Raw genomic sequence first — 25,626 nt, forward strand, 5'->3', positions numbered from 1 at the left:
TAAGCCGGGAGGCTTTTCCATTCATCTGCGGACGGCTGCTCACAGCTCCAGCTGTTTTGCTATTGTGAACAGCGCTGCAGTGAATAGAGCTGTACATAGTGCCCTCCACCTCTGCCAGTCAAGCTGTACTTTGTAGGCCTACTTTGTTTACAGTGCAATTCTGACGATGAAATTACAGGGGCTGGCCTTTAAAAATATCATTTTCTTTCCTAATCAAAGGGGGAGAAGGAATGGCCCCTTTGCCCTGAAGTTGTGGAAGGAACTTCCTGCATTATAAGTTAACCTAAGGGAATCTTTATAAACTAGTGAAACAATGAATTTGCACAAGGCCATCAAGACTTTTTTGACCGGTGAGCAACCGAGTTTGAGCTGAGCTGAATGAGGACAGCATTTTGGGGTGGAATGAGGGAAAAGTTTTGGAATGAGCAAGTGGCACACATATATTTCAAAATGGTTAAAAGGGATATTCTGTGTTATACAAATTTTTTTACCACAATAAAAAATTGTGCCATAGAATATTTATTGATATGAGAAAATGTTTACAATATTACACTTCTATATGAAATTTACAGAACACAAAACAATATATACAATTTAATACTCTTATCTGTGGAAAGAAAAATATTCATATGTACAAAATCATGCATCGGAGAAAAATAGAAGAATGTACATACCAAATGTCAACAATGGCCATCTCTGGATAGTGAGATTACAGGTGATTTGTGCAATTCTCTCAATAAGTTCCACTTGTTCTTCAAACAAGACCTGCTTCACGCTGTCTCTTGGTTATGATCAGTTTGATATAAATCTCTTAATACAGGTTCTGTTTCATGACATACCCCTCCGAAGTATACTTTTGATGGAGCTACTGCGATTCCCATTTAAAAAGTAGATGCTACTTGAGCGTATATTGGCATGTAGATAATCATTTCAATTACTAGAATGTACTGTAAAATATGCCATAGCATAGATCTGGCTATAAAAATTATTATTTGGAGAATCTGAAAATCCTCTAATCAAGGAAATTTTTTAATAGAGGGGGAAAAATAAAATCTTACTGTCATTAGTTAGGGTCTCCGTAATGGTCAGAGTATGAAATAACTCAGGGTTAAAATTTGAGAATTTTTCATCTCTCTTTCTTACGAGCTAGCTGTCTTTAGACAAAAGAGATGAGATTTTTAGTCAGTAAAATATGGTTAAAACTTTGTAGAAACACACAAAATTAAGACATATATATTTTTAAAATAAGGGTAAATTAGAATATATAGGGGGCTTTGTTTTCTGTAAAGACTTAAATAAATATTGGCTAAAACAGCCTTCAAGACTAATTTGATATCGCAGAAAAAGGAGCTCACACTTCTTTTTCTGCAGCACCAAACCCCTGCTGTTTTACATCTCTTTGTACATGTCAAAATTGTAAAATTATGTTAGTTAGGGAATGGTCTCTAATTTCTTTAATTACTTTACCAGTACCTAGGACAGTTAATTTTATAGAACTTGAGGTAATATGGATCATCTTCTGATGACTCTTGGTAACTGACAACACTAAACACACTAATAATAAATATAACTTAATTCCTCAGACTCCATCTTAATGTAAGCCTATGCATGAGATTTACGTTAAAAATACCAAGTAAGGATGTGGGATATTTAAAAGGCAAAACATCAGAGAGAAGGAACAAACATCTGCCTACCCCTTTCTCTGACACTGTCCATGCTGTGGTGCCACCCCAAAGTTGCCCCTATTTCCTGTTCCCTCCCTCTTGGGAACAGAATCCCAGGCAAATGTGAGATCATTATTTTTTAGCAAGTGTTTACAATCATCTCTCAAAGGAAATAGATAAGTACTTATTACATCTTAAAAGTAAAGTTATTATCCAAATGCCTAGAAGTAAATTGAATAACTTGCAGATGGAAGGAACCGAAGACTTAGGAAGATTTGGTCGGCTCGGGGAAAGAGGGGTTTTTCTTGGTTGTCTCCATCAAAAAGGTTTGTTCATCCCCTTCACGAGATCATGGGATTGACAAGGTTTTGTCTGGGGCGGGAATGGCAGTGTGCATCACATTTTGTCTTAACTACACAGCATATTTCTGCTCAATTCCAGGGTCATTCTGCCACCCTCTGTCCCGTTCTACAAATGCCCCACGAGCCACAGCCCAGCTTCGAGTCCAGTTCCATTTCCTCCGTAAAGAGCACAGAAACGTACTTCCAGGTTATTAACAGAAATCAGAAGGTTACACAAACACATGTTCTTGAGTGGGAGAAGACTACTGACACGCCATATCATTACTTTACGAGAAGTAACTCAAAGCAGGTAGAGACTAGATAATCACTATAAAATTTCACAATCACCAATTTGCTACAGAAATTGAGGCGTAACATGGATGTCAACAAATACGGCAGAGGAGAAGCCTCTGAGCAGTACATTATCTGCAGGTGGATTCGCACTTAAATCCATGACTCAGTGGTGAACACTGTGGAATGAAAGGGAACGGACTCGGGAAATAAGTCACAAGCAGACACGTGCCAAGATCAAACATCAAGGAGCAGCCAAAGGGCAGACTAATGGAGCAGAAGGACAACTCCAGTGACGAGAGACCGGAGAGTTATGTGCCTCTAGAGACAGTTCTTTCCCACCTAACAAAGGTACATGACATGAGACTGAAATGGACAGTTATTTCAGGTACTGTCCTGGGCAACTGCTACTTTCTTAAAATTAGATGAAGTTGTAATTACGTTCAAATTAGTTTTCTCGAATAAGCCTGAAACACACATGGAAATCTTATAAGTTCTCTACTTTGGGCAGATGAAACACTATAATCAAGAAAGAGAATACTGGTGTACTGGGGTTCACAATGGATTGGCTGACTTGAGCAGTCAGGAATTTTCTCACTGCACAATGTATATTCTCTGATGACTGTGAGACTCGGATGTGATTACAGGCCAATTGGCCTTTCATGTAGCTTCAGGAATTAATTAATGTTCGCTCCTCTTCTTGTCCTTCTTCACTTTCTTGTTCTTTCCCGTAGCCTTAGACGACTCCTCCTGAAAAAGACACGGAGGGATGTGGTATCTATCTCCCCACGGACAGGAGGATGCTGGCTTAGGGAGGCCTTCAGTACAGTCACACAGATAGACATAATCATGAGGCACCAATCAGTTCCACAGGGGTCATCCTTCTATGTGACAGGACACTTGCACTTAATAAGCCCTGGTGGTGAGGTGGTTACCCTTCGGGCTGCGAACCACAGGGCACGCAGTTAGCTCCACGGGAGAAAGACGGGGCTTTCTACACGCTCCCGTAGGGTCCCTGTGAGTCCGAGTGCCGCAATGGAAGTGAGTTTGGAGTTTAGCTTTCACTTAATAATCTACTGTAGCACTTTTTAAAGCAAATCAAGAGTAATATAAGAAAAATCCGGATCAGATTTGTGTATTTGTAATTTAAATGTTATTGAATCTAATCACTCTCCAGAGTTTAAATAAAATGAATATATTTAAAACATGGAACAAAATCAACTGAAAATATGAGGAAGAAGACATCAAAAGGCATGTGAGTCCCTGGGGTTCACCACCACAGGGCTGCTGGCAGGGTTCAGGTGTGAGTGATTGTTAACAGGATTAGTTATACTTGTCAAAGCTTGGCATGCCAAAGTGGGGACTGGTCGGTTTGCCCATCCTAGCGCATAAAAGTCTCACTGAAGCACGGGAGGAGAGATCTCACTACCATCAAGAATCCAGAGTCAGGAGTGGAATGCAATGTGTGGACTCATGAGATCTGGGGGCAAAAACTTCGACACCAGAGAGGAATGACAGCAACGGAGTCGGGCGGGAGCAAGGAAGAGAAGGGTGAGCTTCCTGGTTTGCAGAGCAAGTACAGCTGAGTGCCTTGGGGCAGGAAGCCACTTTCTCAGTGGGGTGCCCCCAGGCATTTCCATGGGGGAGCTAGGTTTTCTGACCCACACACAGATCAGGGCCTTTGGGCTGAGGCAGAGCGAAAGGAGCTTTGCAACATTGCCGAGCAGGGCAGAGGCCAGGGGGCTGTAGGCCTAAGGGTCAATGGCCAAAGGGAGGCCAGTTTGTGGGCATGGCTGAGGAAGAGTTGTCCTGATTGAAGAACTGTGTCACGAGCATATCTGACCCTGACCTGTCCACTGCCAGTTTTCTGAATAAAGCCTTCATATCGTGAGTGTGGTGGCTGAAGCTGTGTTATGGCCCTGCCATCAGCAGTTGCACTCAGCTGAGATGTAAAGCGAGCTGTAGGAGGGGGAGTGGTGCTATCCCTTGAAGAACGAAGGCTGGAGGCATGCCTGCCTCCTGACTCAGAAAGAATTAGCCTTGGACTGATTCTCCTGTTGTCTTATGACGTCGGAGGAGGTCAGATGCAATCCACAGGCCCTTCTTACAGGCTCTACACAGGACAATAACTTGCAGAACATATGCTCGTCAAGAACATGGAGCCAGTGGGACTGACTGCTATTTCTCTGGGCTGCACTTTTAAGAAGTGGGAACTAGAGGGTCTCGGATAGTTTTTGTAGTTGCAAAACTCCATGAAGCTCGGAACTTAAAGCTCAAGGCCATTAAGGGATCTGCCCAAGGGCACAAATGGCTAGTCACATCTTCTGACTAGAACTTGAATCACCAACTTCCTAGTGCAAAGACGATTCTAATGTACCACACACATCCTGACTCGGTCTTAATTTTCTGTCTTATGTTTTGTTGGGCTTCACAGACACCGAGGAGAACTTCCTGTGTACACACGTGATCAGTAGCCACTTACCGGCAGACTGATATAATTCTTCTCCAGAAGTATATTTCTGGCACAGTTGTTGATGTGCTTAAAGCGATCCGGTCCTATCAGGATGCCTCCGTACCAGCGGGACACAATCACCAAGACATTCCTCACATTCAAAATCTGTGATTTCCAGAAGCATAAAGAGTTACACACACAGAGTACACGTCTACGTGCAAGTGTTGAAGGGGAATGAAGTCACCCACGTGCACACTCACATTTGAAAATCCCCACTGATCTATCTCATGGGGGCACCATGAGCACAAACAACGAGTCAGACTATTAACAAATGAGGGGAGGGAGTGTTAGAAGGAGCAGGCAACCTGGACAAGAAACACTGTTCTACCCTGTCTCAAAGTCCCAAACTTTGGGGGAACTGGACAGGTCGGAGGCAGCCCGTGTCCCAAGTCTTCATGGTTTTGGCCAGCAGAGCTCATTTTATCCTTGAACCCAAGAAAAGCAGCTGCTGAACCCTTAACTGGAGAGAACAGGGGCTGCACGGGGCTGCACGGGGCTGCACGGGGCTGCACGGGGCTGCACGGGGCTGCCAGCGACGTCCTTCTATTTTGGAAAGTGCTGCTCTTGACGTCCACTCCCTAGGTTTACAAGGCCAGGTCTGGTTAGAACACAACCACTGCACACAACAGTACAAGTCTCTAGCACAACAGTGTGATGACAGACTGAACCTGATGAGGAAAATTTTAAAGAGAAAAACAACTTAAAAACAAAACAAATAACCATGCACACAAAAAGATCGAGTAAAAGTACTCTAATAAGTATATCCTCGGAAACTTTAGAAGATAATGCATCCATAAAACAGAAGAGGACATTGAGACAAAATAGAGATGGGAAAAGGAACTTTTGAAAATTAAGTATGTGGTTGTTTTTTAAAATTTAACAAAAACCACTGATTTTTAAGAGAAATTGTGGAAGAACATCTCTCAGAGCCTAAAACAATGCCATAAGAGAACTTAATAAACTGACATGAGTTCCACAAAGACAGAAATGAAAAAAAAAGGGTAAAAATTTGTCAAATGAAAAGGGAAGTAAGCATTGCCCAGAGTTGAAAATAATTGGGTTATTAATGAGTTGAAAGGCATAGAGATGGTTTGATAGAATTCTTACCTTCTCTGTGGGACTCCTGACCGACACGCTTCTACAGTCAGGACTGATGTCTCATTGGAGGCTTCTGAACTGCTAAGATGCTGAACAAGTCTCAGCATAGCTTCCAGACTAAGACTGACTAGGGAGAAAGACCTGCAGCCTACTGCTGGAAAATCACCCAATCGTATGGCTCACAACAGCCCGGTCCTTTCGCGCCTGGGGTAACCCAGGCGCTGGGGGCAGACGAGACCGCAGCTGAGACAGCATGCGCTGGGAAACTCACACCTTGAGATTAAACCTCTGCTTTCCGCTCCACACCCCCAGAATTGCACTTCATCGAGGTTTACAAATTAACTCCTAATGAAATCAAAGCTACGTTCTACAGCTTAACGGATGTAACCTGTTTCTCAGGTAAATAGCTAAAGAGCTCCGTTTAGTTGAGAAATGTCATGGCTCACACGAACAGAAGTAAGGAGGCTTGACCGAAGGCCTGAGTGGGAATCTACTCAGCGGCAGTGGGTGTGAGGTAGAGATTACCTCCATGAGGTGGAGCAGACGCCCCCCAGCGGCTGTCTCCCCATCATCTTCACAGTCCTGTAAGAAGGTCTGTTTGTCTTCACAATATATCCTGGAAATACACAAAGTAGGGTTGCACGTCAGTACCTCAAAACAGTATAATTAAATTGACTCCTTAATATTCATCTCCATTCATCCGCTTACTTCTAAAGTCAGTATATTTGTTTTCATTGTTTTCTTCTTCTTGAACTAGAGGAGATACTGGATACTCCCCCCGCCCCCGATGATTTACTAGCCAATCAATACTGCCTTTTATTTGGAAAGCTAGGAACCACAAAAAAAAAGTGCTTCCTTTGAATCAGAAATGCTACTGCAGGAAGGTAAGTTTGCACACCTCAGATTTCCCCTACTTCAATCAAATCCGTTTACCCTGATGATGTGATGTCATAGAGTAGTCATTCCAGAACATTTATTGAGTAGATATTGGATAGAGGCGCGGTGGTGGTCTAGTGGTTACATGTTCAGCTATGATCCGCAAGGTTGGCAGTTTGAAACCACCAGAAGTTCCATGGAAGAAAAGCAGGGCTTTCTACTCCCCTAAACAGTTAGATTCTTGGAAATTGAAAAGAAGGCAGTTCTACATCATCGTTGAGAATCACTATAAGTTGGCATTGATGCTATGGCGGGGAGTTCGGTTGGGGGTTGGTTTTTATACTGTGCGGAAGCATTATAGGAACGGGCTTCAAACAGTTTGTGGAAAAAGGAATGAAAAGATAGTAACATTTTTCCATTAACTCTTTGAAGCCCCTGGTACACAGCAGGCTTAATGAAGTGATATAAAAGTAGGGGCGTACTCCTGTCATAAAAGAGGTCGCATAAAGTGCACATAAAAGGTCAAAGAGATAAAAACCAATTTTATAGTGTGCACTCTCTTCACATATTACTTGAAACCAGTATTATTTTCTGTTTTCTCCATTCTGGTTAAGAATGAGAAGAGATCTTTTTCTCTCTATCGTTTTCCATTGGCTGGTTATCAATCTGACAGATGAACTATACTATTTTTACCTTTTATATTAGATAGTTAGGACTTGGAATATTGATGCCGTGCCTACAATGGAGAAAACAGCTAGGCAGCTAGGTGCTGGAAATTCAAAAACGAAACCAGGGCAGGTCAGAGTCTGCCATCTAGTGGAATTCTTTGGCCTCCCCAACTGGTATCATCTAGGACCTGGCTAATGTGCCCAACACACAGTGGACAAGTCCAGCTCATAGTGACCTTGTGGGGCAGCAGAGAACATGGAAGCAGACTGTGATTATCTTTCGCCTAAGGAGTAGCTGGTGGATTGGAACCGCTGATCTTCTGGTTAGCAGTGGCGTGTTTAACCACCACGCCTGGAGCTACACGCCTGCATCAATGATACGAATGGTATTACAGCCATGAAACCACTCAATAACTACCGGCTGGCCAGCTGCTGTCACCAGGCTCCATTAGTTAGAGGTGACTTCATTTGCCGGCGCCTTGGAGGTGCTGTCCAGTAAGCACAGGTCAGCGGTTCAGACCCACCAGCCAGGAAGAAGTGGTGGCTCTCTGCTCCCCTAAGTACTGACGGCTTTGGAAGTCCCACAGATGGTCAGATTGTGAGTCGGAATCGACTTGTTGGCATCTGAGTTTGGTTTGGTTCAATTGAGGAAAGACAGCACTATTAAGCCAATTTTACGAGACAGATTTAAGGTACAGAGGAGTAAGGGGTGGTGATCAGTTACCTCCTTGATAACACATTCTAATCCCTGAGAGCAGTGTGATACCTCATTTTCATGCTGATGACTCATCAACATTTTGTTGAGGGTTAGTCCTCAAGAAAGAGATTACATAACAAAGATTTTTTTGGGGGGTGGGAAATTTTGGCATTTCAAATATATGCAAACTCAGAATATTAAAACTTAACTACCAAAAGTGGTGGATTTTATTTTTGTAAACTTTTTTTGGGTTTCAGTTTTTACTAGTCTCAATCACATTTTAAATTTGAATCAAATTTCTATGTTTATAATGAGTTTAGGCTAAGCCATATCCTTTCAAAGATATCCTGGTGGCATAACCGGGTTATGCAGAGTATGAGCACAGGTTGGTGGTTTGAGCCCCCCCAGCAGCTCCTCTAGAGAAAGATGAGGCTTTCTGCTCCAGTAAAGATTTAAAATCTCAGCAACGCAGCAAGGCAGTTCTACTCTGTCTATGTGGTCACCGTGCGTCAGATACGACAAGTTGGCAGCAGATGGGATATCCTTTATCAAGCCTGCACCTATTTGTATATTAAAAACCGTGTGCCCTTTGCCTCTTTACTGACAAAGGAGCAGAGACTTGTCTAAAATCCTCAGTACTCAAAACTAAGAGGCACGTGGTAAAAGATGCACTTTTAATCCCCTGTTAAAGGGAGGTTAAACTGAAAGGTTTACAAGAAAGACTTGGGGATGAGGAGGTGGGGAGTGGAGTAACGTGGTGATATGTAGCAAAAGTTCAAAGAACAGCCACACTTTTTAAAATTAATTCCACTTATAGAGACCTATTCTTTCTCTTCAGTATGGCCCCGACTTCACTTCGAAAACAGAAATCTAGACAACCAACGCCGACCCTCAGGAAATGATCTAAAAAATACAAGGACTCTTTCTAATGATACGAAAACCTGAAACACAAAAGAACCAGGTAAATATCTTGCGACAGAGAGCCTCAAGCAAATACTACAAGCCATTAAATAGTAACTATAAAGCCATTATATAAACATATATAAATTCTTTTTTAAATTAAGAAAAATATATGAGTAAAGTATTGGGAAAAACAACTTTCCATTAAAAAGACAAAAGGGGATATATAAAAATATTATTGAAAGTTATACTTAATAGCAGAAATGGGCTCATTTTACTTCTAATTCTTCTTTTTTTTCTTTTAAATAAATAAAATCCATGTCCCTTACTTTCATTTTGGAGAAAATCACCATATAAGAGTATTTTTTTAAAACCATCCACGATTTCCCCCCATTTAAACAAATTGTACATATTTAACATGATGTTGAGCGCTCACCTGTAGGCATAAATGTTGTGGGTGGCATTAGCTATTTTCTTATTCTCATACAATTTGGAGAGAACCATTTTCACCTTTAAAAAAAGCATTGAGAGAAATAAGCTGAGGAATGTTTTTCTTGGCTCTGTAAACACATGTCAGAACGCCATCTTAAGCCACGTCAGTTAACAATGATCGTTGACCCTGTTCTACACTGCAGTGTAAAAACAAAGAGTACCTCTAGCCTCCGAAAGATCCACCTTCAAAAATGCCTCCTAATTGTAGGGACAGAAGCTAGCCACTTGAGCGTACGTGCATGAACATGTGGGGTCCTGTGCAGAGGCTCTTCAGTGTGAATGTGAGAATTTCTAAACATTAAGTTCTGCAAATGTACCCAAGGTATGTCCATCCTATGTGTACAATGCCGGCCTGTGCCAAATGTTCTAGAACCAAAATCTGGAGCCCACTGAGGTGCGGGAGGAGGAAGCAGGAGGGAGGTCCAGGTCGGAAGAGATCCAGTGGGAGGCAGTCGCTGTGCATCAGAAAGGAATAGGAGGTGGGTCAGGAAGAAGACAGCTCATTCGGAGGAGACAGCATGTGCAAGGGTAGGGACAAGGGGTACCATCTAACAAACAAAAATACAGTACAGGATGTCCAGTCAGTTTTGAGCTCCAGACAAATAACAAATTATTTTTAGTGTTAGTCGAGCTCACGCAGTCATGTTTATCTGCAACTGAAATTTAACTTGGCATCCGGTACTTTTTCTGGCAATCTTAACAAGAACATAAAAGAGAAGAGTTCGGGGAGGTGAGCAATGGTTTTGTGTAGGTGTAACAGAATGTGAATGGGTAAATGGCAGATGTGTCAAGAATGACAGGCTAGGGTCTTGTCACCTATACTTTAGTTGCTTAGCTTAAACTTTCTCTCATAGACGACAGAAGTCAGCAAAGACTAGAGGGCAGGGGAGTGAGACACGGCCAGACTTTTCAGAAAGGTGAGGAAGGACAAGGAGTATGGGATATAGATTGGAGGGAGGGAAGACTAACCTGGAGACAGGGAGACCAATTTGGATCACAAGTTGTGCAATCTTGAGTACATCATTTTTTAACCTTTCAGGTCCTCAGATTCCTGATCAATAAAATGAAGTAGACAATGATCTCTAAGATTTGTTTCAGCTCTCACAAATTATGATCCTATAAGTCTAAGCAGCTATGACCAGCAACAGCAAGAGGAGCCAGGATGAACAGGTTTAGAACAGAAGGCTTAAGGAGGGCCCCTGGCAACAAAGCTGTGTACAAGGGTCAAAAGCAGGATTCCTGGGAGAAGAGCTATGAAGGGTGGGTGCGCCCAAAGCTGTTATCTCCACCATAAGTCAATGCAGAAAAGAACTTCCCCTTCGGGAGACTCAAAGAAAGCAAAAGGGTAGCCTTCCAAAGAACTGTATTCCTACAAGTCAGGGTTTGAGAAGAGGTTAGCGAGTAGTTGCAGACCAAAGGCAGAGATTCATGCTACAAAGCCGTGCGGAGGTAATGCGAGTGGTTTCGGTTTTTAATGCAGCTTCATAGGGTGGGGTGACGTTGCCTGGTACAGCAGTAAAGTTTAAGGTGGCTGGATTACAGCAGCAAGGAAGAAGGGATTCTCTGGAAAGAGTGAGAAAGGCAGAGACCTAGGAATACAGTTTTTGACTGAAACGTCTCCCGAATTGTAGCAATAGGTAGGTCACTTTAAGATCAGAAAGCAGAAAGGAAAAAGAATTCAGGTAGGAAAGGGGCTGAGCCAGGCTGTGCACTGCTCGTTAGCTAACGGGGCAGCAATGGAGCAGACTCGTTTCAAGGGCTCCCGCTCTGTCGGACAAACAGTCGTTGTGACAAGCTAGGATGTGCCATGGTGGTCTACAACCACCACAATGGGCGATCGTGGTTGGAGCATTCACTAGAGGGTTAGGTTCTAGTCAGTTTAGATACAATCCTGAGAGATGTGACAAAGAGAAACACAAGAAAACCATTCCATGTGTCACAGTAATTTAGGGTTTTAAAAAAAATGGACAAATCATTTTTATCTTATGTGAAAATTAAAGGTAGGAATGGAAATAAATGATACTGAAAGTGAAGGATGTTTACTTAAATTCGCTTGGTAAGACAACACCAGAGTGAGCTGGACACAGTACTTTACCTGTTGGAGACAAACAACAGGGGCCAAGTGTGCCTGGAAAGTACTCCTGCGGTCAGTGATGGGAACGCCATGGTCAATGGGAGGTAACTCCTCGGCTTCTAGAAATGGGAAGAACCCACAGTTATGCATTCTGTGCACATTAAATGAATACTGAACACCTGGCCTTAGAGGGGGACAGCATGAGAGGAGAGAGCAACTGGGAAAGAAATGTAGGCAGTCTGGTCCATCTACCCACACAAAGTTGTTAAAGTTGAGCTTAACACCTGTCCTCAAAAATACACTTGAATTATAACTTAGATTGAAAAGTTGACCGACACATTGCCCAGTAGACAACATTTTTTAATGAAGCCACTCAATCGAAGTGGTAGTTTGGGACTCACACCCTGGGTTGTTGCAGGCGTATACACTGGTAGGTATAATAGTAAATATTTTAGAGCATAAAGGAATTGTGGTAGTTACATAATTTCATGTCAACTTGAAGATTTATAAAAATCTAGGAGTGGAGTTTAGCCTGAAAGTACTGAGAGATACAGCTCTCTGGAGGCCAGCCGCTCTCTCTCTGTGGCTTCACCTTTCTGCTTATTGACTAGCATCAGACTTATGGACTTGAAGAGTTGGACTGGGCTGGGATGTTTTCCTGATATATAACTACTTCTTAATATAAGGCTCTTTCTTACATATACATATATTAGTATCACTGGATTTGTTTCTCTGGTCAACCCAGCCTAACACAGGAGTCCTGAGACCCAAAAGGGTGAGAACTGTTGATACAACAAAATTCACGTGTCCTTCCTACTACTGCTGACCGCTGTGCCGGAATACCTGTAACTTTAGATTGTGTTCCTGCTAACGAAACTGTTCCGACGTCATTTCAGGGAATTAAGTATATCATCATGGTATCATGCACCCACTGGTATGTCAATGAGTTCATGATTCCATTAACCAGTTTCTTTAGAAAGAACAGCCCGTTTCTTACCAGAGTTAAGGGTTATTCGGTGGCTCAGTGGTTCATCTACCTCAGTTTGGATAAAAAGTTATTCAGTGAAAACAATTCAAAGTTCCCTCCTATTTCTAGTCCCTGGTTGGCTGAATCTCATCAAGTCAGTTTGTGTCTTACAATTAATGGGGCATATGTCAACCAACATGTGTAAACACAATGCCGGAGAGGTTTAAACATGTCAAAAAGTCATCACACTGGTGCATGGCAGGAACAGGACAAGGAATCAGGTGCAGTCTGGATGCTCGATCTTACCCTGGTCTTAAACTGATTTGGGCCTTTGGACAAATACAGCACGAAGACCCACATAAACTGGACACTATTATTCTCACCCTTGATCTACTAATGGTGGGTCTGCATTTTTACAAACAAAAGCTTACATTCAGTCCATAAAGACATACATGAATGGGAGTTATTTGAAACAAGAGCAGGAGCCCTGGATTTTCACCAAATTTCTGTCCCATCCCTCTGAATAATGCATATTACTACCACCCTCCTCACCTCAAATGAACCCAGATAGTAATATTATACCTGCTTTGTTTTCACTCATTTCAGGTTCGGCTGCTTGACCTGGAGTTTCTGAATCACACACTTCAGTGAGCTCTTCTTCACTTTCAACCTCTTCCTCTTCAGTTTTCGACTTCACTTCTGGTGCTATGTGGATATGAGATACTATGGCTAGTTTACCAAAGCAAGTAAGAAATAACACTTTAAAAATGACTAGGTCTTGGTGTTTAACCAGAGTCTTGGCAGTGCAATTGCATTTTCTATACTGGACTGTTAAGAATCGAAAGGTAAATTTGCACTAAAAACTAATAGTAAGACCAAAATAAACACTTACTCAAATGGAGAGCCTTAGAGAAGAAAATATTCATGAGTTTTCCTGAATATCAACTCTTATCTTAATTAGTTCTTCAGAATTAAAAATTCTTCCATTTTAACATGCAGTAAGAAGAAAATTCTAATGGAAAATACTAAAAAAATTTCTAAAAATTCAAAATTATCAAATGTACCAAATAAATGAATAACTCTAATATTGGAAGAGTGCCTAAACTGAATTGCAGGTAGAGAGGGGAAAGTATCATTTTTTATATGGATAATTACAAAAATGTCCTATTAGTTAAGTGATCTCAAACTTCTGAGGGATCTAGTAGATTTTACTGGTGTGCGTTGCGTTCTCTTTTGCAATCGCCCTGCATTCTAAATGGCAGGTTGGAAATTTTTAAGAATTTTAAAAACTATTCTTCTCTAGAGAGGTCCTAAAATGCTATAAAAATCAGTACTTGCGTCATAAAAAAATTGAAAATATTTCAAAAAAAGATCATTACATGGACATGATATCTTCATGCCAATTAATACAATACTTTCTTTGTCTTGAAAGTAATAAAAATGTTTGCTTCTGTAGAAAATGGAGACATGCTCTGAAAAAGATAAACTACCATCAACAATATATGTGTAATAATTCTGCTAACGGAGTGTTAAGTAACTGGTTCTCCGGGCATATTCTGAAATTTTTATAACTTTTGGTTTTTTTTTTTACTGTTACTTTTTTTTTAAAAACCCTCTTTCTTCTTATTTAAAAACAGTTAACCAGTACTAACAATAAAATTCTACTTAGAAATAAAATCAGATTAAAATAAGTTAGCTTCTTTTCTAAAAGGTATTTATGAAAAGCAGAACAAAGATGAACAAAATGATCAGAAATGTTAGCAATTACCATATTGCCATAGGCTTACACACGATAAAAGAATAATTAATGGAACTAACAATTTCCAAAAGTTCTGAACTCGATTAGGTGTATTGGTTGCACAGCTGTGTGAATATAGTAAAATTGGCTGAATTGTTCAAAGGGTGAATATTATAGTTTGTGAATAACACCTCCATTTCTTTAAAAGCAATTTTTATTTCCTTGTATAAGTCACTATTTTTAATGTTCTTTTCCTACAACACTAGACTCATGTGAAAGTAATGTCTAATTTACATAGTATAATAATTGATAAGGCACATTACAGGGTTCCTATATGTTCATATAGCCTTAAAAATGTAAAAAAAAAACAGGGAAGTTTGACCCATTCTTCAGCCATCAAACTACTTTTCAAAGAAATGACCATGATTGTATGACTGTCAACTTTTCAGAGAAGCTTACATTTTAATACATAAACCCTCAACAGAGCAGAATACAGATTTTCATCTGTAGAATATCTACCCAAAAGTTTATTTACCATAAATGTAAAAGAGCATTGAGCGCTTTCAATCCTACCTGGTTCTGTGTCCTGAGCTTTTTGTATCAGGAAATCTCTCACTTTCTCCACCCACAGGTAAAGAATACTCTCACCAATGTTCTGTCTAAATAGAAGCCAGAAAAACACCATTACTTCAGAAGCTTACCATCTCCAGCTCCATCATCCTTCTTAATCTACAGTGTATCCACAAGCGAACTATGCATTCCAAAGAGGAATATATAGAAACCTGTGTTATACATTTAAAATTCCTACTGACTTGAAGAGTAACATTGACTTAACAATTGTAATCAAAGGGAAAGGAAAATCCTGACTTGAACTGGGAAAGCATGAATCTGATATACTTTCTGAAGATATAATTTCTTACTCATTGCTTGCTCTTCTGAGCTTTCTGACCAATCTCAACCCACCTATTTGTTACACTTCCCCTTGTATCCTTGTTTCCACAATGAAAATGCCATGCATTGGGGAACTTCCTCAATTCAAAGTGTATAGCCACCTCTTCCATTTTTGGCAAAATATTCTATTGCCCAAATGGAGTCATTTACGTAGCAAATTATGTTTGGCTACCTTGGCTAACTAAATCTATCTCAAAAGCTCACTGGGAGTAAGAATGGCTTAGGAGATTTGAAGGCATGCCCAGAGTTAGGTTAAAGGATGGCTACAGCAATGAGATACAGGCCCAAGTGTCAACTCTCATTGTAGGTACCTTTTGAGAGGTACATTTAACGGGAATCACACCACCTCAGAGCAACAGGCTCACCCTTCTTCCTCTAAATACTCCCCTTAAGAACAAGGCTTTTCTTTATCGCAACTTGTCAGCATCCACCAACGGGATCGTCCACAACCAGCATGCAGAATAACATGGGTTAGAAACAGTGCATTGTATGAAGGTAAATAAGGACTACTACACATAGAAATCTTTATTAAACAAAAATATCACCATATGAAACTGTTGTTTTGTGGCTTCTACTTATGAAGCTTCTCACTCAGCACGAAGCCTCAGAGAAATGTCCCTGTGGTGGTCAGTTGCTGAGCAAGCCCCTTGTTTCCCAGTGTTTGATTATTCAAAGTTGAGGCAGTTCTCCAGCCTTGGTGGCACTGTAGGGTAAATGCTGGGCTGATGACTGCAGGGTTAACACCCACCAGCCGCTCCACAGGCGAAAGAGGAAGCTTCCTAGTCTTGGAAACCCTCTTCAGGGTTGCTGAGAGTCAGAATCTACTGGAAGGCAGTAGTTCTGGTTTTGGTAAGTTGAGGCAGTTTTAGAATCCATTTTAAGCTTCCCATCAGCCAAATACTGAGCCTTGGCATATTTTAGAGAACCTGGTGGTGTCGCGGTCTGAGTGCTTGGCTGCTAACTGGGAGGTCCAGTTCCAAGCGCAGACAGCTGGCAGTTCGCTTCTGCAGCCTCGGAAAGCTCTCTGCTGCTTGGAGTCAACTTGACGGCAATGGGGTTTGGCATACTTTCCTTCTATCGTGGCCACTGCATTATCTTCTTTGACAAACAGTACTGGTTGATTTTCCTCATTAATATTTAGCACAACTCTGAACTCAGTGTAAAGGAAGTTGTGATGGGTGTGTAAGTTTGCTGAGGAAAATTAAAATCATTAATTCCCTAGACTCCAAAATGCTGCCAGTGAAAGGGATTTTTTGCTGGTTTCAATCTGTTACTGTGGCATTTGTGTTTTCTCTTTTGATAATAGCTTGTTCCTAGCTAACTGTCCATGAGAGGTTGTTATGACTCTTGAGATAGGGTTTCCACACTTCTGCTGCTATGGTGAGGAGATCGTACCGATTCGCGCGCACACTCTAATTAGACAAAGATGCACTGAGCACGGAGGGCTGGTTACTGAGCTTCTTCTGTCTACTCCAAGTGGTTCTGATTCTTACAAAGTTCAGCACACGATTTGAGACAGTCATTAGATATCGAGATCCTGTGCTTTATGTACAAAATCAAAATGATGGTAAAGCAGATAAAGACTCTGGCCCCAAATTTATTTCAACTTGAGAAAAAGATCAACTTTAAAAATCAAGTATTTTAGCTTAACTATTTTATGAGTCACTCTTCTTAAATAACTTCTCTCTGGTCTAGCATAATCCAAACAAAGTTAGGTAATTTGGGACTCTAATCCTACTTGTGACTCTAATTTCTGTCTATTTAATGTCCCAATAGTTATAATTTTTTAAAAAGACTCCTTACTAAAATGTGCTACTATGGATGAGTTTAGCCCAATTACTTGATCTCAGTTTCAAAATGGCGCAATTATGTAACTTTTGATAACATTGATAACGATAGCTGTATGTGCTAATATGCTACTTGGATTAAAATCCCGACAAAGATGGTACCTTTGTAATAGGTGAGAACACAGACACAAAGAAGTCGCACTTATACAAAGACTGGCTTCCAGAAGCTTCACTCTCCGATGTTAAATTCTTAGAGACCATGGCACAGCAAAACACGAAGAGTTGTAGGATACTAAAATCATTCACTTGAATTTAAAATGGTTATTCAGTGGTACATCACAAGTTCAAATACAAAAATTAAAAAAGCAATCCTTTTGCCTTAAAACAAACATTAGTATGCTTTAAATGTTATTTATTAAAATAGTTTCAATTTAAAAGTCACATGCAAAAAAATATACGCAAAAATACGGTAATGTAACCAAGGTAACTAGTCATCCCATCTGGGTTACACCTAGTCATCCCATCTGGGTTACCTTCTTTAAATGTTTCAGCCGTTCTTTCCCATCTACATTCTCACTGCCTTAATTAAAAGATGGCCTCCGCTAACAGTGACAGATTGCTCTTCCTGTGGGGCCCCTTCCTTCCTCATCTTCATAGATGATCTCACTCCTCCACAATCCCGCTCTTCCCAGTCTTTCTCCACACTGTCAAGCACAGCTGCTTAAAACGTCCAGAGACAAGACAAAACTCGGACTGCTGACTTCAGTTTTATGTGGTCTTTTTGTTTGTACACCTGGCATCTTAAAACTGCTCACTGACCTCTGAAACTGTCAGGTGGCTTCACAGCAATGAGACTGTATCCATTCGACTTCCCCGGTGAGAACCTGGCGAACGTGCTCAGAGGTCACTGTCGCGATGCAGCCCCCTTCTCTATCTAGGTCCTCATCACATGTCCACACAGTTTGTTGTTAAGACCTCCGTGAGGGCTATCATAGCACTTAGCCCCAACCCTCAGTCATCATAGCATTATAGGGGTAATTATAGTTTTTAAATCCCCAAAGCTTAGTTGAGAACCAGCATATTGCCAATGCTGAAAAGGGTGACTGAAGAAAAAACCTTTTCTGCCTTCATCTCCCTTCATAAGACGGCTTATCTTTTCTTTATTGAAATAAAAACCAAGTGTTATTCAAACATTGACAACCAGAAATGTAACATTTTGAAACATAATAAAACTTACAAACAGTAAGAACTATATTGACATGTGTAATATCAGTATTACATTAGTAATATTTTTCAGGAACGTTGGTGGTGCGTTGAGTTAAGCATTGGGCTTAACTATGAGTTGGCATAGACAGGATGATGGTGGATTGGTTGGGTGCTATTTTTCACTTGCTGCCCCTGCTGGAATAAAGTATGTGTAAAAATACAAGTCATCGTTGTCACAATAAACCTTTCAAAAACCAATATACATTTCCATTTATGCTCCTGGTACAAAAACAATACCAATGAGACTGGGGTTTTCAAAGGACTTTTATTAAAAAGAATACAGAATCGCCTCTATTGCAACCTTAGAACTACTTTGAAAGGCCGACCCTTCCTAAATAATAAATCAACTGAACTCTTAAGGAAAAGGGGTGTTGTGTCCTGTGGGAGTGTACATCTTAGGAAAAGGCAGGTAGAAAGCCATTTCAGACTGCACGACATTGCACATGGATGGGACTGATGATTATGGTAAACACGATGGAAGCCAAGAATGGAAACATTTTTAAGAAAGTCGTTGATACCACAAGTCAAAGTGTACTGAAAACTGAATGTCAGGTGGACAGTCAGGTCACCACCAGTAAACAAACACAGTATGCATCCGGTACTTGACTTTCTTGGGAAAGCAAATTAGTAGGAATAAAGGATTACAGGAAAAAAATATTAGGAGAACAAGCGTAGTGGCCAATTACAACTTTGGGTTAGGGACGGTTAACAAAGCTGTTAATTGAAGACATGTCAAGGTGGTGAAATTACTAAATGGGGGAGGGGGGCGGGCAGCCCATAGTGATATATCCAAATCTTGGTTACTTTTAGAGTCAGAGGAGTCCTGATGGTGCCAAGTTATGCAATGGGCTAACTGCAAGGTCAATAGTTCCATGTAAAAGAGGGGTGTGTGTGTGCGCGACAGGACACACCTTATGTGTAACCCTATTTAGAAAATAGGGTTTTATCACAACTGTAGCAAAGTAAAGCCACCGAACCCCTCCTTTGCACTTAAGGCTGAAACGCCCTAGTGTGAGAAGCCACAAATGGCTACTATTCTCAAGGTTATAGAGTTGAGAAGCACTGCACTTTGGTTTGAATCACTTGCTTTGATGGTGCCCAATAGAAGCAGCCCAAGGCTACCATGTACCTATTTTCACACTCTACTTTTTAATGACACATCTTAAGTCTAGCATAGTTCTGTGTTTGTGAAACAGCATTATTGAAAGTTTTTCCCTATCTCCAACCTTCACTGTTTGTGTAGTGACCAGTCACTTAAGTTTTTAATCTGTATAGGTAACAATCCATCTTTTGGCCTAAAATGCTGTCCTAAACATGTATACTTTGCTTTTCTCAACGTTTTAAATTCTTTAACACTGGCTAAATTAATGATACTATCAATAGAATTACCATATGCCCCATGGAGATGATTTATCATGTCCCCAATAAATGTTAACGATGTATCTAAAGTGACCCAGGAGCATAAACCATAGATATATGGATTTTTAGCTTGCACTTAATATAGCCCTAATCTAAGAACAATCAGGTATTACAACAGGGCCCTATTCGATATCTGCCCTCATGCCCATTGAAGATATGGGTGCTACAGCAGTGTGTGGTGAAGAAATCAGATAGTGTCAGGCTACCCAAAAAAGGAGAGTTTTAAAGGCTTGCGTTTTAAAAAGCAGCCATGTCAGTGAGGTGTCTGCCAAGTCCACATAGAAATAGCACACAAGCTTGTGCGAATCGAGGAGTGTAAATAATAACAAACCAGAGGAAGGAGCTGTACTAGAGCTTAGCTTCCGAACACCCAGTTTGCAGAAGCCGATGGATGGCAGTGAAGCCCAAAATCCATTTGCTGGGTCCCCATGCTGATGAAGTGAATTCCTTCTGGCCAGAGACCAAGATGTAAGCAGCCTTGCTGTAAGCGCGCATTGGAAAGATTATTGCAGATGTAACACATTATCATTTGATTTCCTTTTCGACCATTTTAAATTTGAGTTAATACTTTCTGCTTTCTTTTCAATTGACATTTCTTTTTTAAAACGTTTTTAATGTTTTTCTGAGTATGAAATGCAGAATAGGTAAATCTATGGACAGTAACTGGATTAATGGTTTCTTGGTGGTGTGGCAGGGGAGGTTAGGAGGAAACAGGGAGCTAATGAGAACAGGAAAGGAATGTTCTAGAATTGATTGTGGTGATGATCGCACAGCTCTTTTTAATAGGAGGGAACTACTGAATTGTATGTTCTGTAAATGATGTCGATAAAACTGTAAAATGGTTTAACTTGAAAAATATATTGAAAAAGTAAGGTTTTATTATGTTAGTGGAATCATGGCAGAGTAAGGTAGGCACACATCATTTGAGTGGTGTTTTAGTGAGTGGGGTCTTATAAAAACAACAGAATACACACAGAGGGGGAAAACAGACAAGTATGCGAGGACCCATTTATTAGCCAAGGAGTGGCGCCCAAGATGGCCAGCAGCCAGCAGGGACTCCGGGAGAAACCTACAGGAGTCGACACAGTCAAGTTCCTGTTTGGGACTGTAAGAAAAGCAGGTTTTGCTCTTTCAGGCCACTCACTTAGTAGTATATTTTTTACATCGTCCCTGGGTGATTTGACAGTATGCCCATTACTTAACTAAAGCCCTTTCCCAATGCTTTCGAAATAAAGGTGAGCATGGTTAACATGGACTACAAACCGTGCATGAGTTCTTCTATTGTCTCCAGGGCATTCTCCCACCATGCCACCGTTACGTTTCCTGAAATGTGTGCCCAACCCCCTGGACACAGAGCCTTTGCTCAAGCTGCGCCCTCACTGGAGCTCCCGTCACCCTAGTGAACTCCTCGGCACTTCAAACAAGAATAGGTCATGGGCTGTCTCACACAGTTCAGTACTGTATTCTTTATTCACTGGAGGGTCTTCACAGCTGCAATTTGCCACTTATTTTTATGATGTTATGAGTAACACTTCCCCCAATGTATCCGAAATCCCAGAAAAACAGGGATTGTGCTTTCTCCTAACCATGCATACTCAGGGTCTAGCAGTGTCTGCTACATCGTGAATATTTGTTTAATGAATGGAAAGTGCACTAGAGCAATGGATTCTAAGTCCTATGGCCCCAAAGAAGTTTCCATGAAAATATATATGTATTTGATAAAGAATTAAGCTTAGGATCCCGCAGATACAAATTTCATTCTACCTAGCCTATGAGCTGTATTCTCTGAGTTTACATTCATAGTTGACCAATTTTTTATAGTGATTAGCTCTTAATTACTGCATTTGCACATCTGACTAGAAGTCACATTAAATGTATATTTAAAATCCCATATATAAAATCAACCTTTGAGGCCCCTTTGAGTGCATCTTTTTTTTTTTTAATGGAAAGGCTGCTTAACAAAAAAGTTTAGAAAAGCCACTAACACAATCACGGTTTCAACAAATGCCCACAAAGTAATCACTACCAGAACCTTATTTTAATCACCTGTCACTTACATATATATTTCCTCAAGGCTATTGGATAAATCCATACGTTCTTGCCCTCTAAGCCAAGGAGCACTAAGATGAAATAAAACACAATAAAGAAGATTATTCAAGGATTGTGTTTTTATCTCATACAGAAATTAAGATTAAATCACACGCTTTATTTCACTTTTGAAAATGATCGATTTTCATTCATATATGTCTATAAATTTATACAGTTGCAAAATGCTTTCATTAGCCTTAATTCATTCGGTCCTTGCAACAAGCCATGATAAAAATCTTTATTATTTCATTTTAATGGTTTAAAAAATAAGACAGGTTTACAGAATATCATAGACTTGTTCAAGTTTATACAAATGGCAAAATAGCTCCTAGAATCTAGATTCCCAGATTTAGCGTTTGCCACAATATCAAGGTCCCCAATTTTCTTCTGATGTCTCAAAAAACAAGCTGGTTGTCACATTGTTTTAGGAAAAAACAATTTTTTTTAAAAAAGGACTGTTTACCAGCATTCTATAATTCTATTTATTACCTGCAGCAAATAAAATTTTAAATTAGAGCTATTATTAATATACTTTATTGCTATGGCTTCAAAGACACAAAAAGAATCCTACTTGTAGGTCAAAATTTTTTTAGTAATCGATAGTTTTAAATTGGTACAATTCTGTGCCTTTCAGGTTTATAAATCTTGCTCAGGCAGACCAAGAGTCAGGGGCTCAGAAAGATGGAGCCAGGGCTGCTAAAATGGTTGCTCCAAAACTGTGGGGGGAGGGGCCGGAAGCAGCAGCTGCTGCGTCATTTCTAGAAGGCAGGCAGTTTTTAGCAGAGGATTATCATCAAGGAATGCGTCAGAACTGCGGTAATGGCGGGTCTAGGTGAAACCCTTGAGGCAGCGTCATTTTCTAGATGTTGAGGCCCTCTGGATGACTAACAAAAAGGTTGCCCCAGGGGCTGTGTGGGAGCCAGGCTGAATAAGCTGCACCTTTCCATACAGCCGGCTAGAAAAACCTTGGGGGCCATTTTACTCCCTGCACTGGAGTCTCTCAGTCAAACTACGTCACAGACAACAAACAGGTTGTCTATAGATCGAGGAAGGTTTCTCTCTCTGGCTCTAAAGCCGATACTGTGCCTGCGTCATTCCTCCGAACCTTATGATTCTCCTTTTTACTAAAAGTGGCATGTTTCAATGTGCTTTCATATAATTTTCTATTTAAGTTCTTTAAAATGTAGATAGAAGCTAAAAAAGCGCATTTTTAACTTCTGTATGCATTTTAAGAATAAAAGTCTTATATAAACACAAAGTATAGTACAGAGAAACAATCTTGGAAAAATAGCATCTTTTGATAAAAATATAAATGTAGAGATATTGCTTACTTCAGTTGATAAATGGGTGGAGCTGTACTTGGGTATTCATTCGGTAGCAGCACCTATGAAGCAGTTTAAAAACAAATCTGGGTACACTTTATCATGGATCAAAACCTCTATTTCTAAAACTAGTCATCAGTGAAATCTCTAGCTTGCCAATCTCAAGAAACAGAACCACTGCTTTATTAAATCTCAGCAGAGAACTCCTTCATGGAATTTCTGCTTCCCTACTGAGTAGGCCTTAGTGACGCAGCAATTTTTGAGAAGGGGCCAATCACTGCTCAGAAATGATCAAATGTGGAAATCAATGGAGGGAGACAATGGAAAATGAAAACCAAAATAGAGGTAAATGCATCCTTGACTCAAATGGCTCTAATGGCATGAAAACATTTTTTCTAGATGCTTCTGAAGATATCTATTTAAATCCTATAACATTTTAAAATATGGCATCCAGTGTGATTCGATGATGAATAGCTAACACACAAAAAAAATACACATTTCTTTGAAAATGTTATTATGAAAAACATCATGACAAAAGCTGAATGAAGCATCCTTGATAGCGGAAGGACGAGCAGTCATCTTGATTTCATTCTAGCCAACAGCCTCTGGGTTTAATAAAGAAAACAGCAGCGACCCTATGAGTCATCAAAATGACTGATTCTTCCTCGGTACTGTCAGCCATCTTGCCAGGTTTAGGCACTCACCTATTAATTAGATGGGCAAAATAAATGATGGGAAGTGAAACTCAAGCCTGTCAATGGTACATTACGTGCATTCTGATGAAAAGAATTGGAATTAAACAATAAAATGAAACTACGTATTAAAGCGTGACTTGAAGGTGATCCAAAATTCAATTACTGATACGTTTAGCTGATCTCCGACAAGTCGTCACCACCACCACCACCACCAAAAGAACATTATCACCCCAACATTTTTCAGTAAAAGAATAAAAGTCAATCACACAGAGTCAATGCTGAAGTGGAAATGGCTGTAGAGAAGGGGAAAAAAAAAATACCTGCAAGCAAAGGGTCCATTTGGGATTTTTTGTAGTGTCATTAATTCTAATACAAAATATTTTGGCACACTCATCAACGACACACCATTCATCGCCATATATAGCAGCCATTGCTTCAATTTCCTCATTCTGAAAGAAGTTGACCAGGGAGGGGAAAAAAAGTCAACAGATTTACATACCCTAAACCCCCTTTTTTGACCCTTTTCCTCTATGCGGTATTTGCATTTATTGTCACTACCCTATTAAAAAGAAAAGAAAATCTATCTGTAGAAAGAGACTCTGCATGAGCCGCAGTGGATCAATACGTCCTGCTTTCTGGGTGGTCGCCAGGCGCCGCTGGGTTGCCGGGACTCGAGCCTGGCTACATTAATATGCGTTGGCTACAGTATATATGCACACCCATACCCTGTCGCAAGACTCACAATGTATATATAGGTTGCAAATAATTTCTCCGCTCTACCTAGTTTTTAACAGGCAGGTGACCCCCCCCTCCCCCCAACTCCCAGTCAGGTTTTACCACGCATCCGCCTTATACTGTGGATTTCTTCTTCTTCTTCTTCTTCGTATTTGGGTGTGGGGCTCGGTGGTAGTTGCTTTGTGGGTTTTTTGGGTTTTTTTTTTTGTGTGTGGCTAGCCTACCCTTCCCGAAACTGTATATAGGTTTGGGATTTAAGAAGACAAACGACTGGGTCTGCAGATGAGAAACGCGACGCCAAGGATGCGCCTCATTTTCCAGCCCCCCCACCCCATCTCCCATCCATCCCCCATTTTGTCCGCAGAGGCCGGCGGGAAAAGCCTTATCAAATGCCCGCATCCACCCTGCACCAGGGGAACCTCGATACTAAGATGGATAAGGTTCGGTGGGTCTTCGGGAGCCCTAACATCTGTGCGACCACCCATTTCGCAGAGGTAGAAACAAGGATTCTCAAGGGGCTGATCCCAAGCGAGACCGCGCGGCAAGCCGAACCCCGGGCTTCGGGCTCGGAGGGTTGACGCACGATCCTTGCAGAAGGTTGGCCGCGACGCCATCCGAGGGGAACCCACTAGTGACGGGGGACCCCCGCCAACCCAAGATTTGGCGCTCGGTGGAGAATCTGCGCCAGGAAAAAATGGAGGATGGCAGACAAGACGACACCGCCGGGCGGTACCCGTGGGGCTGGGGGGTGCCCCCGGGCAGAGGGCCCCTCAGCGGAGGCGGCCCGGGGTAGCGAAGCGAGGGCGAGCCATGGCTGGAGGATGCGCGCCGGCTGGGTCCTCACCTGCCTCTGGTCGGCCGCTGGATCTCCCTCAGCCATCTGGCCACAGGAGCGGTTGGACGCAGACTGGCTGGCCAGCTCCTCGACGCAGGGGCGGGCACTGCGGCAGTGGCAGTGCGCAGGCGACAACTGGCCTGACCCGGAACTGCAACTGCGCGGCTCCGCAGCCCGCCCGCATGCGCTTCCGGGTTGCGACGCGGGCTC

At 41.3% G+C, this 25,626-nt stretch overlaps 1 protein-coding gene across 1 annotated transcript; it reads right to left on the minus strand.

Moving 5' to 3' along the window:
* Positions 1 to 527: 527 nt before the first annotated feature.
* IMPACT (impact RWD domain protein) lies at positions 528 to 25,534 on the minus strand. The gene is made up of 11 exons (XM_075533268.1): positions 25,426 to 25,534; positions 24,167 to 24,295; positions 23,161 to 23,213; positions 21,799 to 21,861; positions 14,892 to 14,977; positions 13,163 to 13,285; positions 11,635 to 11,732; positions 9,484 to 9,557; positions 6,432 to 6,522; positions 4,779 to 4,913; positions 528 to 3,046 (listed from the first exon to the last, which is right to left on the minus strand). The coding sequence occupies exons 1-11, from the start codon at positions 25,459 to 25,461 to the stop codon at positions 2,978 to 2,980; spliced, it is 957 nt and encodes a 318-aa protein (XP_075389383.1). The 5' UTR covers positions 25,462 to 25,534; the 3' UTR covers positions 528 to 2,977.
* Positions 25,535 to 25,626: the final 92 nt, after the last annotated feature.

The sequence above is a fragment of the Tenrec ecaudatus genome, chromosome 15, assembly GCF_050624435.1.
Source record: "Tenrec ecaudatus isolate mTenEca1 chromosome 15, mTenEca1.hap1, whole genome shotgun sequence".
NCBI lineage: Eukaryota > Metazoa > Chordata > Mammalia > Afrosoricida > Tenrecidae > Tenrec > Tenrec ecaudatus.